At 40.1% G+C, this 18,943-nt stretch overlaps 1 protein-coding gene across 1 annotated transcript in view; it reads right to left on the reverse strand.

Moving 5' to 3' along the window:
- Positions 1 to 2,088: 2,088 nt before the first annotated feature.
- The window catches only part of NUAK1 (NUAK family kinase 1), a 209,885-nt gene continuing 193,030 nt past the window's right edge, over positions 2,089 to 18,943 (reverse strand). The window contains exon 7 of the mRNA XM_053716941.1: positions 2,089 to 7,594. Within this exon, the coding sequence (XP_053572916.1) occupies positions 6,480 to 7,594 (1,115 nt within the window). The 3' untranslated portion in view covers positions 2,089 to 6,479. The remainder of the gene's footprint in view (positions 7,595 to 18,943) is intronic.

Raw genomic sequence — 18,943 nt, forward strand, 5'->3', positions numbered from 1 at the left:
GCATGAGTAAGAGTGGCAACACTCGAAACGTCGCTGTTTTTATGTCTGTAATTTACAGGAAATAAAGCATTTTGAATGACACTATAATGTAGTTGGTGGCGGTGTCCGGAGCGGCAGATTAGGGGTTAATAATATAATGTATGTGTCGGCGATGTCGGGGGCAGCAGATTAGGGGTTAATAAGTGTAAGCTTAGGGGTGTTTAAACTCGGGGTTCATGTTAGGTGTAGACATAAATGTATTTTCCCCATAGGAATGAATGGGGCTGCGTTAGGAGCTTTACACTGCTTTTTTGCAGGTGTTAGGTTTTTTTTCAGCCGGCTCTCCCCCAATTGATTTCTATGGGGAAATCGTGAACGAGCACGTTCAGCCAGCTCACCGCTAACGTAAGCAGCGCTGGTATTGAGGTGAGATGTGGAGCAAACTTTTGCTCTACGATCACTTTTTTGCAGTTAACGCCGGGTTTGTAAAAACCCGTAATACCAGCACTGTCTGAGAGCGGTGATCATAAACTGCTCGTTAGCACCGCAAGCTTCTAACGCAAAACTCGTAATCTAGCCGATAGGGATTAGGTTTAATTTTTTTATTTTTGATCATTTGGTTTATTATTTTCTGTAATGCTAGACTTTTATTTTTTGTAATTTTAGATTCATTTAAACTTAGTTTTTTTATTTTTAAAGTAATGTTAGGTCTTATTTTAATTGTAATTTAGTATTTTTTTTATTAGGTTTATTGCGTTGTGGGGGTTTGGCGTATTAGGAGTTAATAGGTAGATTGCAATGTGGGAGTTTGGCAGATTAGGGGTTAATAACTTAAATAGGTACTTTGCAATGTGGGGGGATGACGGATTAGGGGTTAATAGTTTAATTAGGCATATTGTGACGTTGGGTTGGCGGATTAGGGGTTAATATACTTTATTAGTTATTGCAGTGGGGGATTGCTGTTTACAGGTAGATATTGAGCATGTGTTAGGTGTTTGTTAATACTTTCAGGGAGTTACGGTGCTCACATTTTCAGTGTAAGGCTTGCTGCGCCTGCCTATGTGTGGCGAGGTGAATATGGAGTAAAATGTCTCCATTTTCACTGCGTAAGTCTTTGTGCTGAATATGTGATACCGATTTGCGATGCAGTTCTATGTTATCTTATCGGAGTAAAATTAGCAGGTGACAGGTAAAATATACGTGCCACATTTATATGCGGCGCCATATATGAGATAGCAATATCTAACTAAAAACCCGCATTGCCGGCTTTTGCGGGTGACGCCACATATGTAATTGCGCCCCTGAAGTGTAAAGTAATAAAATACAATGCACAAAGTGTAATTATAACAAAACTCTCATATCAGGCTTGTCTCTCCAGATACAGAAATGAGAGAAATTTTGCAGTCCTGGAGAGTTCTTCCCATTTTATTTGATCATTCAGTAAGTTCAGCTCTAGTGAAGTCTGCACTACACTTTCTTTCCAAGCAGGAGAATCTTTGATCATCAGAATTGTGGTTGGGTATACATTAGATATATATTTTATAAGGAGGAATTTGTGTATACAGAAAATTATAAAATAAGGAGATCTGATTTCCCTGCAAGCTCAACCTTTTATATGGGTTGTGGTGTCAGCTATTTCATATACAAAAATAAACATAAAAGAACAATTTACCATACATTTTATACTCTTCTGCTGGTATAAAAGTCATTGGCTATACATTAAGTGAAATATTATTTTACAGTATACTGTCCCTTTAATCAAGTCTCTAGAGTAGTTTGGCCTTATAAATACATTTAGCAAGCAAAGATATGTATTACCTTACTCCATGATACAAGTGATACTAACTACTCCAGCTAGGTTGAGAGGCATCTGAAACTGGCAAGAAGGAGAAAGACAGAGTAAGTTGAAGACTTCTGGGAGTCTTCTTCCTACTCAGTGGTCATGACAGTAAAGCACACAATTACTGAATGTGCTAACATAAGAGAATGAAATAGACTTTACACCGACTTACTGACTTTATATACTGCTTGATAAATATTTAAACTGAAGACACAACATGCAATTTACAACATGCTTAACATGAAAACAATAAATACAATACAAGAATCTAATTTGATCACAGAGTTTTATTTGATAAAAAAACATAATAAAATACAAACACATAGGTGGTTATTAAGAGCTTACCAACATAGCCCAGAGTCCACCTATTATCAATGAACACAATTTTGGCAGGAGCTTCAAAAACATTGCACCAATTAAATTACACCAAATATATTATTAATTGATTTTAGAGCAATAAATAAAAAGGCACAGTCAAATAAAAAAAATCACCATTGCATTACAAAAAATATTAAATAATATTACAATACTAATAAAATAAAAAAAATGTGCAGTCAAGTTTTTTTCTTCTAGGAATGAAAACATGCCAGTAAATCCCTATATAACATTTCCAGTTTGGCAATAAGCAGCCAATTATTAATTCACATAATTACTATTTAATATTTATTTTTTCTCATTTATTTACTTCAGATATATGTAAGGCCTGGGCAAACACAATCTATTCTTAATACCAAGATATTTAGTAACTTGAAACTTATTCTTGCTAATTTTCAAAACAGAATTAGCATTATACATTCTAATAAAATATGCCCATATATTTAGAACCCCACTGATTCTATGTCAAAATTACCTAACACTCATTTTAGAATGTAGTGATTAATAGTTTAACCTTTCCAATATTTCTGCTTGAAATATTGGTTATAAAATATAAATGTAACAATATATATCTATACAAGTAGAAATGCTTACAAAAGCACCATAAAGTCAACAACCAAGGCAACTCGCCACATATTGTCTTGTTTCATAGATGGCTATACCTGCATTTCTTGAAATTTCAGTACTACGCACAGTAACACGCAGAAAAAAAAAAATCACAGGCTATTATTTAGCCTACAGATTACCATATTTACTTATAGGAAAATAACTTTGCATTTCAGTGTACTCCATGATAATTGCAGATGCAACTGCATCTCTGTGTAGTAAGTTGAGGAAAAAGATATAGATCACGATAAAAACAAAGTTAAATAAATGAATAGCAACCGTAAATATTCTGTTTAATAAAAAAAAGTTCAGCATGCTGAATATTTTTATAAATATATTAAAAAAAAGTTTTAAAAGATGAAAGACTGAAAATTTAAAATACACAAACTACAAAGTAAAAATAGGTGGCTAAATATTTTTTTATATTTCTGAGAAATAGTGGGCATAAACAGAACATTAACGAGGTAAAGAAAATTCTACGTCTTAGGTTTCTGAAAAATATGGATAGATTAATATAGTCATTTACAATCTACTTGATCTTTAAAATACTTTCTGCATTAACATTTTCACTTATGATCTTGTTAAAGAAGAAAATAAAACATAAACATATAAAAAGATCACCATATATAAAAGATAGTACCATGAAAACATAGATGGATTTTTAACTACCTTACTCAGAGATTAAAAGTTAATATCCTGATCATATTTGTGATTCAGTGGAAATAGCTACCTGGAAATATAATAGGCAATTATATTTTTGTGAATTTTATTTTTTTATGATGCATTATGGCAGTCAGTTCAAGAAATACCAACATTAGAACTATATTCTTGAGCTACATGTTTAATGTAAGGGCATTAAAAAATATCCAAGATGTGCATAATGCAATTCTAAAAATTAAACCTATACTTGAGAAGGTAATATGGGCTGACTCGATGGGCGTTCTGTTTCTTATCTGCTGTCAACATCTATGTTTCCATTATTAATTCCACTGTTTTATTAAATTGTGTTATCTTAACTGATGCTGAAACCTGGATAATATATATGTATTTCCTAAAGAAAACAACGCACAGACACCTTAGTGAATGCATATCTTCAAGCCTTTGGTTTTGCTTTCAAGTAAATGCTTGCTATATTTTAGCTATGGAAGCCTGTTGCTTTTCAGAGGACATAGAACTTATTTTCCATAGTAAATTCTTTTGTTGGAATTTTCCAGAAAAGATTGTCATGAATTATACAAAAAAATTCCCATAACACCATTATGGAACAGAATCTTTCCTGGAGATTTTTAATAGAAAAAGCCGGTCCCTCAAGAACTCCAACAAACTGCAACTTTATCAGATGATACATAGGGACCGAATTATCAAGCGAAAGGAGCTTGATGCCCCTGTTTCTGCACGAGCCTTCAGGCTCACCGGATTCAGTAGTTATGAAGCAGCGATCTAAAGACCACTGCTCCATAACTGGTCCGTTGCCTCTGAAGTTGCGGTCTTCAATCTGCACGATCTTATACGATCGGGCTGACTGACACCCCCTGCTAGTGGCCGATTGGCCGCGAATCTGCAGGGGGCAGCATTGCATAAGCAGTTCTGGTGAACTGCTTGTGTAATGATAAATGCTGACAGCTTATGCTGTCGGCATTTATCGATGTGCGGCGTACATGATACGCTACATCGTATCATGTCCGCTCGCACTTTGATAAATTGACCCCATTGGGTAATTTTTTCAATAGTAAAGATCTTGGCCACCACAATGACTTCTACTTCTGCCAAGCAGTTCATATTCTTCAATACAGTGAGACGTATAATGTTACTGTTTCATGCCATATAAGCATCTAGGCACAGCTTTGCATCGCTTCATGAGAGAACGGGCTGGGGGAAAATAACCAAAAGAAATATTATTAAGTCCTCAGACGTACTTTTTATTTACCAAAATTTCCTGAAACCCACTCCTATGTGAGATTTTTCTAAATAAGTTTTTTTGCTAAATGATGTGTAAAAGATGAAGGGGTGGCCAATGGCAAAAAGATGTTTTGTTTTGTTGTAAATTTTTAGGAATATGAAAACAATTTGAACAAGGTATATATGATCGCCTACTTAAAAAAACTTCCAAGTCCACAGATCTGACAGATGAAGGCACCTGTACATTTTAGCTTTTTTTTGTCTGGAGTTATACTAATGTTTAGCCATTTCTATTTTATAATGAAAATGGAAGTAGCCAATGATTTCTCCATTCACTTTAAAGCTGAAGCAGTCTATTTTTGGGGAATTTGGTGTAGCATTACCAATGAAATTGAATTATTATTTGCAAAGGTCAAATAGGCTGAATACAACTAGGTGTATTCTGAATTACACATGGCATTGAATAAAGCTTGAAAAATATCTAATAATACACGTACAATTTTTTTTAGTGATCTCAAACAAAAGCACAAGAGTCATTATCAAAGAAGATAAAGGAAATTCAAGCTACAGTAAAAAATACAATTGATTTAACCTAATATTTTAAGCTAATGTCACATAAGGTAGTATTTAAAATATCTTATAATGATCTCTGAGTGTTTTGTTCACAAAAACATATTTTGCTGTCATTTGTAACTTTGAAACCTTAGACCAAAATCAATAACACTGGATTCCTGTTTGCCCAGGCCTGTTGAGTATGCAGTGTTTAACACCCTTCCTTTTGCACAGTCCAGTTTATTCCAAAATACCTTTATGATAAAAGCTAGTAAGCTACCTCTCTTTATTTCAAGCTACTTTACATATTGTTCAATAAATAAAAAGTACCATCTATGTATACATGTTCACATCCCTTAGCAACCATTTTACTTTCTAACATCTTTTCCAGTTTCTGACTCGTTTTTCAGCCCCTCTTTTAACTTATAACCTTGTATTGTCTTTCTCACATTCTATGTACCATTTCAACCAACATTCTATAAACAAATAAACAAACTTCCTATGTTAAACCCATAAGTATTTCAAACCTTTTAATTGCTGACAGTAATTATATACAGTTGAACTCCAAAACCAATTTTTTTTCTTCCCTTATAGGAAATGCCTCTGAGAGTGAGAACCAGCTACTATTTAAAGACACACTTATTTGATGTTCATTTTAGCTGAAAAGCGTGGGAAGGGTTGCTATTTTTTCTTGGAAGTTTTCAAGTATTTTTAATTATAACAACCCATATACATAGGTTTTAGGTCTATATAAATGTAATATAATAAAATCCAAGGTGGCTCTATAATGGGCCATAGTGGGACCATGGGATTCAGGTGGCCTTTGATATGGGCTGCACATGAAGAGGGGAGTATATCATATCATATAAACTGAAGGGCTCACACTGCTCAACCAGTACTGACCAAGGATTAAAGCTTTATTTTGCCCTTATGATGATGTAATGCACTGGTATGGTTCTAAAACCAAGTAATGCAATACCATAAGCCAGCCCAGATACAAGCCAAATGGAAATATAATGAAGTCGGGATGTGGTCACTTCCATGAAATCACTGGCGGTCTAAATTATTAACAAAATCTCTCTTAATCTACAAGGTTTTCAGACATTCTATGGAATAAAATAATCATATTCATTTATGAAATCAAATCTCTGATCATATTTTTTCCATATGATTACTGTCAGCACTTAACATGCCATTATCATAAAGGTATTATCACTCTACAAAAATTTTAGTTAATTTTGTTGCATATTTCCAAAGCTTTTTTATACACCTGAGTGACATCGTCCATATCTGTAAGTAGAGAAAAACTGTTGTCAGCAAAGCGATTACGATAACGTTTCAGGTTCTGCGGGCGGGGACTTTTCTGAAGAACCTCAAAATCCTGAAAATAACGAATATTTTCAGCAGAAACACAGGTACGTATTCTCTGTCTGTTTGGTCGGCCACCTGTTAATTCAAGCAAATCAAATGAGTCATTTGAAAGAATACTGTCATCACTGATGGCACTAAGACGACTGTGCTCATCCTGAGGTTCAACAGATGGATCAGAAGGATTGGCCATACAGGAATCTGTTTTGCCACAGGAATATTTACTGTTGTGCTTTAAGATACCTTTTCTTCTGAATGAAAGACTATGAGAGACTGTTCTCTTTGTCTCACTGATAAAAACTTGGGGTGCATCACTGGCTTCTGTTTCATTATTGTCTATTAGTTCAGAAGACTCACTTCGTTCTGGAGAGGAGTAATAGCCAGACTCTCTTTGTTGGGTCTTCTTTAAAATGCCCTTCTTTGGCATGGGTGTAGACTGTGCCTTAGAACAAGCAGTTACAGGTAACTCAAGCTCTCGCATGCTGTTAGGCGATAAACTAGTGTGCCCTTTTTCATTTTCAGTCTTGTGTGTGGCAGCCAATACAGGACTAACAACTCCTTCAATAAACCCAGCACTGTGAGAACGATGTTCACTGTTGCTTCGTTTCTTTAAGATGCTTTTGGGTCTATGTGATGTAGTCTTTGGTGAAGATTCATCTGAACCATCCTGCATTGACTGTGCAATGTCATTCTCCTTCTTTGATTTCTTTAGTGATCTTTGCCGCTCCAAAGATGCCTCAGATGGCTTGGAAGGACACTTAATTTTGCTTTCAGACTCTACTTGTCGGTTGGTGGAACGATGATGCCAATCAATGAACCTGGCCAGCAGCGGAGATTCAGAATCTCTTAATACATCACAGTCACATACACTACTTTTGTAGCTCCAGTTTACCCACCAATGGTTTGCAATGTCTTCAATTGTTGCTCGACGTTCAGGGTTAACCATAAGCATCCATCGAATCAGTCCACGTGCATCTGTGAGAAAAAAAGTTAGTAAGTTATATCATTTGTTTGATTTTACAGTTTTGAACATACAACAAACCTTAATATAACACATCCACAAAACAGCATAATGTGCAAAAGAATAACAAGATATCCTAGTCTACAAATATATTCTACAGACTGGAATAAAAATGCTAATTTAATTTATTCCTAGGAAAATTGCTATGTTCTTATAAAACATATGAAACATTGCTATGAAATATTATCATTCCTCCCAATATCTGTGGTTAAGTATTTGGGACTCTGGAGGTTTACAGGGAGGGTGTCACCATTTTGTGGGTGGTACTGTATAGCAAGGGGCTGGTCACCATGGATAGTGAGCAGGATTATGATAGAGTCTGGTCAGAGGGCTTGTGTGAGGGAATATATGGGTGGTCTATGGGTGGGTCCAAGGGAAAATGGCTGACTCAGAGGGACAGTGCTCAGAATTAGGGAATGTCTATCTCAAATAGGGACAGTTGAGAGGACTGTATTATTATTAGTGCACCAACATGTTAAACAACCTCATTCAGGGGTACAATAGATACACGAGACAGGGTACTTATATAAACAAATTTAAAAAATAAGGAAAATAGGTCCCTACATTAATGACATTAATCACTTTTAAAGCATTACATTTATTTAACAATAATTACTTATTTTGTTTCATATTAGCATGAAAGAGACATGTTCTATTGTAGACTGTTACTATGAACAAATACATTTTAGAATGTTACTGATAAATTATTGCAGTAAAAGTGCAACTCACAAACAACAAAAAGGCACATACCTAATACTTATATCAACATGAATGAGCACTATTTATATATGTTCAAATATTTTTGCATTAAAGATGTTTTGTTAAAACTGTTAATTTCCCTCTTATTATTGGTATTATTACAATTTTGGCGAAAACTCTATTCATTGCACACATTTTTTTATTACTACATTGGCATAAAGTGGCATCTAAAACATTATTTTTCCTGAAAAGGAAAATATGTGATGGGGTAACAAAGGTTTATGACAGTTGTGGGAAAACATAATTTATGCTTGCTAGATAAATTCCTTTCCTTCCGTATAGGGAGAGGGAACAAGGAAAAGTAGTAGAAATATCAGGGTATAAATGGTGCCAGAAGAATAAGATAAATAATAGGGACCGCCCTTAAACAAGAAAAAATGTGCAGGGCCGTGGACTCTTCCTATCCGGAAGGAAAGGAATTTATCTGGTAAGAATAAATTGTGTTTTCCTTTCTAAGATAGGGAGAGTCCACTGCTTCATTCCTTACTGTTGGGAAAACTATACCCAAGCTCCAGAGGACCTTGAATGAATAACGTGAGAAAACAAAATGGAAGAGGCGGGCACCGCAGCCTGCAAAAATTTTCTCCCGAAAGCTGCTTCAGTCGAAGCAAAAACATCAAACTTGTAAAAATTAGAAAAAGTATGTAAGGAGGACCAGGTAGGCACCTTACAAATCTGACCCATAGAGGCTTCGTTCTTAAAGGCCCAAGAGGAAGCCACTGCTCTAGTGGAATGAGCCGTTATCCTCTCAGGAGGATGATATCCCGCTGTCTCATAAGCTAAGCGGATGACACTCCTTAACCAAAAAGATAGGGAAGTTGAAGTAGCCTTTTACCCCTTAGGCTTCCCCGAAAAGGCGCCAACCACATCCTAATGGTAAAGTAAACGTTCCTTCGAGGAAGAAGGATTAGGACACAAGGAAGTAACCACAATCTCTTGATTGATGTTGCGATCTGACACAACCTTCGGAAGAAAACCTAATTCGGTACGTAAAACTGCCTTATCTGCATGAAAAATCAGATAAGGGAACTCGCATTGCAAAGCAGAGATCTCAGAAACTCTGTGCGCAGAGGCATTAGCCAATAAAAAGAGAACCTTCCAAGAACAGAATGCAGAGGCTCAAACGGAGCCTATTGTAAAACACGAAGAACAAGATTTAGGCTCCATTGAGGAGCCCCAGATCTAAACACAAGTCTAATCCTAATCAGAGCCTTAACAAAGGACTGCACGTCTGGAAGCTCAGCCAGTCTCTTGTGCAATAAAACCGACAGGGATGAAATATGTCCCCTCAGGGAACTAGCAGAAATGCCTTTCTACAGTCCATCCTGGAGAAAAGATAAGATCCTGGCAACCTTAACTTTGTGCCTGGAAAAACCATGCTCTTCACACCAGAATAAGTAGGTCCTCCACCCTTTGTGGTAGATACGCCGTGTAACTGGTTTACGAGCTTGAATAAGAGTATCAATGACACTCAGAGAAACCTCTCTTGGCTTAGTGTTCAATCTCCACGCAGTCAGCCTCAGAGAATCTAGATTTTGATGAACAAAAGGACCTTGTAACAGCAGGTCTCTGCGACAAGGTAACTTCCACGGAGGAGATTAGGACATCCCCACTAGATCTACAAACCACATCCTTCACCGCCACAATGGAGCAATCAGGATTATTGATACCCACTCCTGCTTGATGCGGGCCACCACTCGAGGAAGAAACGGTAAAGGAGGAAAAAGATATGAGTTTGAACCTCCAGGGCCCTGCTAGTGCATATATATGATCCGCTTGGGGATCCCTCGACCTCGACCCATACTAGTATAGCTTGGTATTGAGACGCCATGAGATCTATCTCCGGCGTCCCCCACTTGCTGCATATCTCTGCAAACACCTTGGGATGGAGAGACTATTCCCTTGGGTGGAAGGATTGCCTAATGAGAAAATCCGCCTCCCAATTGTCTACACCCGGGAAACTGAATCGCTGACAGCAAACAGCTGTCTGCCTCCACCCACTCCAGAATCTGAGATACTTCCTTTATCGTCAAGGAGCTTCTCGTTCCCTCCTGATGGTTGATGTAAGCCATCGAGGATATATTGTCTGATTGGAATCTGATAAACTGGGACGAACCCAGAAGTGACCAAGCCTTCAAGGCACTGAAGATTGCCCACAGTTCCAAAATTGATCGGGAGGGAGGACTGTTAGAAATATCCTCATGGATATGGAGTCTATTATAGTACCCAGGAACTCCAGCCTGGTACTTGGGATAAGAGAACTCTTTTCCATGTGATCGAATAAGACTGAGAAGGGACTCCGAGTATTCTTCCGTAAGACTTGCACCAGAATATCGTCCAAGTATGGGGCTTCTGTAATGAGTTCTGGCAATGGCTAGAAGAGCACCCAGAACCTTCGTAAAGATTCTTGGAGCAGTAGCTAGGCCAAACGGAAGGACAATGAACTGGAAGTGCTGGTCCAGGAATGGAAACCTCAGGAACTGAAAGTGTTCCCTGTGGATTGGAAAATGAAGCTAAGCGTCCTTCAGATCTATTGTGGTCATAAACTGGCCTTCCTGAACTAAAGGAAGGATGGAGCTTATCGTCTCCATATTGAAAGAAGGGACACTGAGGAATTTATTTAAGCACTTTAGGTCCAGAATTAGGCGGAAAGTTCCCTCCTTCTTTGGGACCATGAAAAGGTTTGAATGAAACCCCAAACCTCTTTCTTCGATAGGCACAGAATAGGTTCCGTACGCACCCTAGAAAGGCATCCCTCTTTTCTGGTCTGGTAGACCGGTTTGAGAGTAGGAATCTGCCCCTGGGTGGATGATATTTGAAGCCTATCTTGTATCCCTGAGTACGACCTCTAGGACCCATGGATCCTGTACGTCCCTGAACCAAGGGTCTGAAAAAAGAGACAGACAGTCTGCCCCCTACACGATCCGATCCCGGATCGGGGGCCGCCCCTTCATGCCGATTTGTTTTCGGCAGGCTTCTTAATCTGCTTGGACTTATTCCAGGACTGAGCCAGCTTCCAAGTACTCTTGGGTTGCTCGGGCTTGGAGGAGGATTGTTGTCATTGATATTTGTCAGAACAAAAGGAACAAAAATTAGAAGATTGTCATGCCTTAGACTGGTTACTCTTATCTTGCGGTAGGAAGGCACCCTTGCCTCCGGTAACTGTAGAAATAATGGAGTCCAGGCCTGGACCAAATAAAATCTTTCCCTTGAAGGGAAGAGAAAGGAGTCTGGACTTAGAAGTCATATCCGCAAACCAGAGCGCCCGGCGGGCTAGGACCGCAAAGCCAGAGGCCTTTGCATTTAGGTGAATAATTTGCATGTTCGCATCACAGATAAAACAATAAGCAATTCTCATAGCTTTAATTCTGTCTTGAATATCCTCGAGGGGAGACTCCACCTCAATGTGTTCTGACAAAAAATCGCACCAGTAGGCAGCTGCTCCGGCAACCGCGGCAACTGCAGCCTCCGGTTGAAACAAAAATCCTGTATGTTGAAACATCTTTCTCAGAAAGGTTTCCATTTTCTTATCCATCGGCTCTCTGAACTAAGAACTATTCTCAAGAGGTATAGTAGTACGTTTAGCAAGCGTACAGATAGCACCATCCACCTTAGGAATGTTGAGAGTCCGGGACTGGGAACAACTTTTTAAAAGTATACGAGGGGGAAAAGGAAGATCCAATTCTTTCCCATTCGTTGTTAATATTGTTTACCATTTTAACCGGCAGAGGAAAAATCAAACTCTGTCTAATTTAGGTATCATAGGTTCTTCAGGCAGAGCGGTCTCTGGAACCTCTAACATAGACAGAACCTTCTTTAATAAAAAATGCAAGTGTTTAATTTTAAATCTAAAGGACGGATAGACGCTAAGGACTCCGACCCAGAAAATTCACCCGCTGAAGCTACAAAGGTTAACTCATCATCGGATAACTGGGACATAATAGCTAAATCTGATAAATATTTAGATGACTCCGGATCCGGAGAGCTATGCTTAACCTTTCTCTTGCGTCTGTTAGAGCGAGGTAATGCACTGAGGGCCGCATACCCATTTGTAACTGTGCGTCAAAGTCGGCAATAAAAAGGCCCCCTCCGGATGGAGGATTAGATGTGCTATGGGGAACTGCATGTGGAGTGGATAATGAAGCAAGGGTAGTAATCTCACGGGACGCCAAGTCCTGAGAGGTAGATGGCTCAGAGGGACTAATAGCCTTAGCAGGCTTGTCTCCCTTCTTAGACTTTATAACGGTGTTAAGGCATGTGGAACATAATTGAGTGGGTGGGAAAACCACGGCCTCCTCACAATATAAACAGGTATGATTTAGTACAGAAGAAGTACCTTCTAACATGTCAGAGTCCTCCATAGCTCAGGTTATACCCACAGAAGTACACAAATAAACTGTATTTTTTTTTATATACTCCCAATAGCTGGGGCACTCACCACCTCCTAGACCCAGACAGTTAACAGAGGAAACGCTCTCCTCAGGTTGAAGTCTCAGCCGGGATGGAGGAAATGAACATAGACCACATGCTATGAAAAGTACAGCAAGTTAATAGGAGCTGTGCAACACTGTCAAAAACTAAAGTGAAACCTGTTTGTTCCAGCCAAAAGCACACAGTCTATGAGCCCAGAAAATAAAAACATAAATTATGCTTAGCTGATAATTTTCTTTTCTTCTGATGGAAAGAGTCCACAGCTGCATTCATTACTTTTTGGAATTAAGAACCTGGCCACCAGGAGGAGCCAAAGACACCCCAGCCAAAGGCTTAAATACTCCTCCCACTCCCCTCATCCCCCAGTCATTCTGCCGGGGAACAAGGAACAGTAGAAGAAATATCAGGGTGAAAGGTGTCAGAAGAATAAAATAAGGACGCCCCACATACAAATTATGGGTGGGGAGCTGTGGACTCTTTCCATCAGAAGAAAAGAAAATGATCAGGTAAGCATAATTTTTTCTTCTTAAATGGAAAGAGTCCACAGCTGCATTCATTACTTTTGGGAAAACAATACCCAAGCTATAGAGGACACTGAATGCCAAGATGGTAGGGTACATTAGGAGACTCATTCTGAGGGCCCCAAGCCTGAAACCACTGCCCACAAAAACCCTAGCTTCGTCCGAAGCCGAGAAAACTTTAAAAGGAAAAAGCCCCAAGGACACTGACCCGCAGGTAGTTCAGAGCCTCAATCGGACTCAACTGAGCCAACAAGCCTCCAGGAGACACCGTCGCCAAACAGTCGGTCCCTCACCAAAGGCATTGGATCAGGAGAACCGAAGGAAAAAAACTGAAAGGTCACAATCCATAAAGGAAACCCCCCCCCCCAAAGTGAGCCCAACTCACAAGGGCCCAAATGGGTCCGACAGACAAGGGGAGACTACGCCTAGACCAGGAAAAAACAGAGGTATAGGACTGGGCATAGGAACAGAGAAAATTTTCTCTCAAACGCTGTGCAAAAGCACCTAAAGACAACAGAAGAGGGAGTCCTCACATAGTCCAAACTTGGAACACTGAAATATTATGCTACAAAAAAACATGTAACAGACCCAGACGAAAAACCCTGAGTCAAAAATATGCCGCCATCCTTAGGATGACACAGACAGAGAGCACACTCTAGGCAATCCAAGCAGCCAGACTTATCCCACAGGTCTACCAAAAAAAAAACAAAATTTATGCTTACCTGATCAATTTCTTTCTTTTGCGATGTACCGAGTCCACGGATTCATCCTTACTTGTGGGATATTGTCCTTCCTGACAGGAAGTAGCAAAGAGAGCACCACAGCAGAGCTGTCTATATAGCTCCTCCCCTAACTCCACCTCCCAGTCATTCAACCGAAGGCCAAGGAAGAAAAGGAGAAACTATAAGGTGCAGAGGTGACTGAAGTTTTCATAAAAAAATACTATCTGTCTTGAATAGACAGGGCGGGCCGTGGACTCGGTACATTGCAAAAGAAAGAAATTTATCAGGTAAGCATAAATTTCGTTTTCCTTTGCATGATGTACCGAGTCCACGGATTCATCCTTACTTGTGGGGTACCAATACCAAAGCTTTAGGACACGGATGAAGGGAGGGACAAGACAGAAACCTAATCGGAAGGCACCACTGCTTGCAAAACCATTCTCCCAAAAATAGCCTCCTAAGAAGCAAAAGTATAAAATTTGTAAAATTTGGATAAGGTATGAAGCGAAGACCAAGTCGCAGCCTTACAAATCTGTTCAACAGAAGCCTAATTTTTAAAAGCCCATGTGGAAGCCACGGCTCTAGTGGAGTGAGCTGTAATTCTTTCAGGAGGCTGGTGTCCAGCAGTCTCATAAGCCAAACGGATGATGCTTTTCAGCCAAAAGGAAAGAGAGGTAGCAGTAGCCTTTTGACCTCTACACTTTCCAGCATAGACAACAAACAAAGAAGATGATTGGCGAAAATCTTTGGTTGCCTGCAAATAAAACTTCAAGGCACGAACCACATCCAAGTTGTGCAACAGACATTCCTTCTTAGAAGAAGGATTAGGACACAGAGAAGGAACAACAATTTCCTGATTGATATTCCTGTTAGAAACAACCTTAGGGAGGAACCCAGGTTTGGTACGCAAAACCACCTTATCAGCATGGAAAACAAGATAAGGCGAGTCGCATTGTAATGCAGATAGTTCAGAAACTCATCGAGCTGAAGAGATAGCAACTAGAAACAGAACTTTCAAAGATAGAAGCTTAACATCTATGGAATGCATTGGTTCAAACGGAACCCCCTGAAGAACATTAAGAACTAAATTTAGACTCCATGGCAGAGCAACAGGTTTAAACACAGGCTTGATTCTAACTAAAGCCTGACAAAAAGACCGAACGTCTGGGACATCAGCCAGACGCTTGTGCAATAGGATAGACAAAGCAGATATCTGTCCCTTTAGGGAACTAGCTGACAATCCTTTTTCCAATCCTTCTTGAAGAAAGGACAAAATCCTAGGAATCCTGATCTTACTCCATGAGTAGCCTTTGGATTCGCACCAAAAAAGATATCTACGCCATATCTTATGATAGATTTTCCTGGTGACAGGCTTTCGAGCCTGAATCAAGGTATCTATGACTGACTCAGAGAAACCCCGTTTTGATAAAATCAAGCGTTCAATCTCCAAGCAGTCAGTTGCAGAGAAAGTAGATTTGGATGCTTGAACAGACATTGAATTAGAAGGTCCCGTCGCAGTGGCAGAGTCCATGGTGGTAGAGATGACATGTCCACCAGGTCTGCATTCCAAGTCCTGCGTGGCCACACAGGTGCTATCAAAATCACCGAAGCTCTCTCCTGTTTGATTCTGGCAATCAGAAGCGGAAGGAGAGAGAAAGGTGGAAACACAGAAGCCAGGCTGAACGACCAGGGTACTGCTAGAGCATCTATTAGTACTGCCTGAGGGTCCCTGGACCTGGATCTGTAACAAGGAAGTTTGGCATTCTGACGAGACACCATCAGATCCAATTCTGGTGTGCACCATAGCTGAACCAGTTGAGCAAACATCCCACTCCCCCGGATGAAAAGTCTGACGACTTAGAAAATCTGCCTCCCAGTTCTCTACCCCTGGGATATAGATCGCTGATAGATGGCAAGAGTGAGTCTCTGCACATCGGATTATCCTGGAAACTTCTATCATCGCCAAGGAACTCCTTGTTCCCCCCTGATGACTGATATAAGCTACAGTCGTGATGTTGTCCGACTGAAACCTGATGAATCCGGCCGAAGCCAGCTGAGGCCACATCTGAAGAGCATTGAATATCGCTCTTAATTCCAGAATATTTATCGGTAGGAGGGCCGCCTCCTGAGTCAACAAACCCTGTGCTTTCAGGGAATTCCAGACTGCACCCCAGCCCAGAAGGCTGGCGTCCGTCATCACAATAACCCACGCTGGCCCGTGGAAACCCATTCCCCTGGACAGGTGATCCTGTGACAACCACCAAAGAAGAGAGTCTCTGGTCTTGTGATCCAGATTTATCTGAGGAGATAAATCTGCATAATCCCCATTCCACTGTTTGAGCATGCATAGTTGCAGTGGTCTGAGATGCAAGCGGAACTATATCCATTGCCGCTACCATAAGCCTGATTACCTCCATACACTGAGCGACTGACGGCCGAGGAATGGAATGAAGAGATCGGCTGGTGGTTAAAATTTTTGATTTCCTGACCTCCATCAGAAATATTTTCATGTCCACCGAATCTATCAGAGTCCCCAGGAATGGAACTCTTGTGAGAGGAATAAGAGAACTCTTTTTCACGTTGACCTTCCACCCATGAGATCTTAGAAAGGCCAACACTAAGTCCGTGTGAGACTTGGCAAGTTGGAAAGTCGACGCTTGAATTAAGATGTTGTCTATATAAGGCGCCACTGCTATGCCCCGCGTCCTTAAGACCGCCAGAAGGGACCCTAGCACCTTTGTGAAGATTCTTGGCGCCGTGGCCAACCCGAAGGGAAGAGCCACAAACTGGTAATGCCTGTCCAGAAAGGCAAACCTTAGGAATTGGTTTAGGATCTTGAGATCTAGAATTGGTCTGAAGGTTCCTTCTTTTTTGGGAACCACAAACAGATTGGAGTAGAAACCTTGTCCCTGTTCTGCTTTCGGAACTGGGCAGATCACTCCCATGGTAAAAAGGTCTTCTACACAGCGTAAGAATGCCTCTCTCTTTTGTCTGGTTTACAGACAATTGAGAAAGATGGAATCTCCCCCTTGGAGGAGTATCCTTGAAATCTAAAAGATACCCCTGGGTATTTCTACAGCCCAGGAGTCCTGAATGTCTCTTGCCCAGGCCTGAGCAAAGAGAAAGAGTCTGCCCCCTACTAGATCCGGTCCCGGATCGGGGGGCTACCCCTTCATGCTGTCCTAGTGGCAGCAGTAGGCTTTTAGGCCTGCTTACCCTTGTTCCAAGCCTGTTCAGGTCTCCAGGTTGGTTTGGATTGAGCAAAGTTCCCCTCTTGCTTTGCAGCAGGGGAAGCGGAACCACCCTTGAAGTTTCGAAAGGAACGAAAATTATTTTGTTTGGTCCTTGTCTTATTTCGACTTATCTTGAGGGAGGACATGACCCTTCCCCCCAGTGATGACCTCTTCTCTTTACCCTTCCAGCTTAGAGCCAGCAAAGAGAATGACTGGGGGGTGGAGTTAGGGGAGGAGCTATATAGACAGCTCTGCTGTGGTGCTCTCTTTGCTACTTCCTGTCAGGAAGGACAATATCCCACAAGTAAGGATGAATCCATGGACTCGGTACATCATGCAAAAGAAAAGGGAATCTTAACCTCCACGAGGTCCCCCAAGATAGAGAAGGGACACCCAGAACCCGAGGTGGAGCAATCCTAGACCCTCTGCTTGTAAGCTTAGGTAGTTAGCTAGCTACTATGCCCACCTAGATCCTGGAGATGACAACGACTCTCAGAACCCATCCTAGCCGTGCCAGCAAACGGCAGGACTGAAACAGGGTAACAAAAGAACCCCAAAACCAGCTCAAAAACGAGCAGAGAATGGCCACAGCCAATCCAAAAGAGCACGGGTGCAACCCAACTCCTTAGAACAGACAACAGGACCGTAGACCCAAAGGATCTAGCAACAAGGTCCAACTTAGTCTTTTTTTTTTTTATTATTTAAATGTACAATGTTACAAAAACAAAATAGTGTAAAATACAAACAAAAACATTTGCAAATATCTTGTCCAGATACACAGCTTCTCAACAGTGGCTATATATTAAAGTCCTAGTATTCCATGTACTTTAATTACCATAAAAATATTTATAGACTATATCAGATACTATATCAGTCTACCATACTATCTATCGGTATCTGTTATGATTATATACACAAAAAACAAAGCATCTACCATTTTTACCTATTATCACAACAAGCATGTCTATGGCCTATATACCTCTATGAGGTACCCATTTATTAGCTGAACTTATTAATAACTAACAAAACAAACACCTCCTATGGAGTTGTTTACCTGGATCAAATACAGATTACAACTCCTAACTCAAAAACAAAATGGAGAAAAAAAAAATCCACCACCCCCTCCTCGCACACCCCCGGTCTTAATAAGTGTTATTAAGGTAGTACCAACCCCCACTGTTGTGGGAGAACATTTTTTAATATGAGTAAAATGAATTCCGGGGCATTTTGTAAAGGGAGGATGAATTGAATTTGTGTCGTAAGTGGCCATTCCCTGATTAAATTTAACCATATAGAGAAGAAGGCTTTAAGTCTTTTTTCAGTGCAGGGCTTAATATCGAGTAGCTCGGTGGTCATCTGTATATTCATGCTGTTTATTAATTCTTTTAAACTTCAATAGCCTTCCAGTTTCTAAATATTATATTACGTGCTGCCATAGTTAAATTTATAAGAAGTTTATCACTTTTATATTGAAATTCATCATGGAGCAAAAAAACATCGGCTGGAGAGAGGGATATTTTAACACATAGAAATTTGTTTAGCCACAAGTTCACTTTCCCCCAAAATTGTATGATTTACGGGCAGAACCATAGGCAATGCGTGATGTCAGCTTTATCTGCTCTACATTTATAACATTT

This window comes from Bombina bombina, chromosome 6 (genome assembly GCF_027579735.1).
Source record: "Bombina bombina isolate aBomBom1 chromosome 6, aBomBom1.pri, whole genome shotgun sequence".
NCBI classification, from domain to species: Eukaryota; Metazoa; Chordata; class Amphibia; order Anura; family Bombinatoridae; genus Bombina; species Bombina bombina.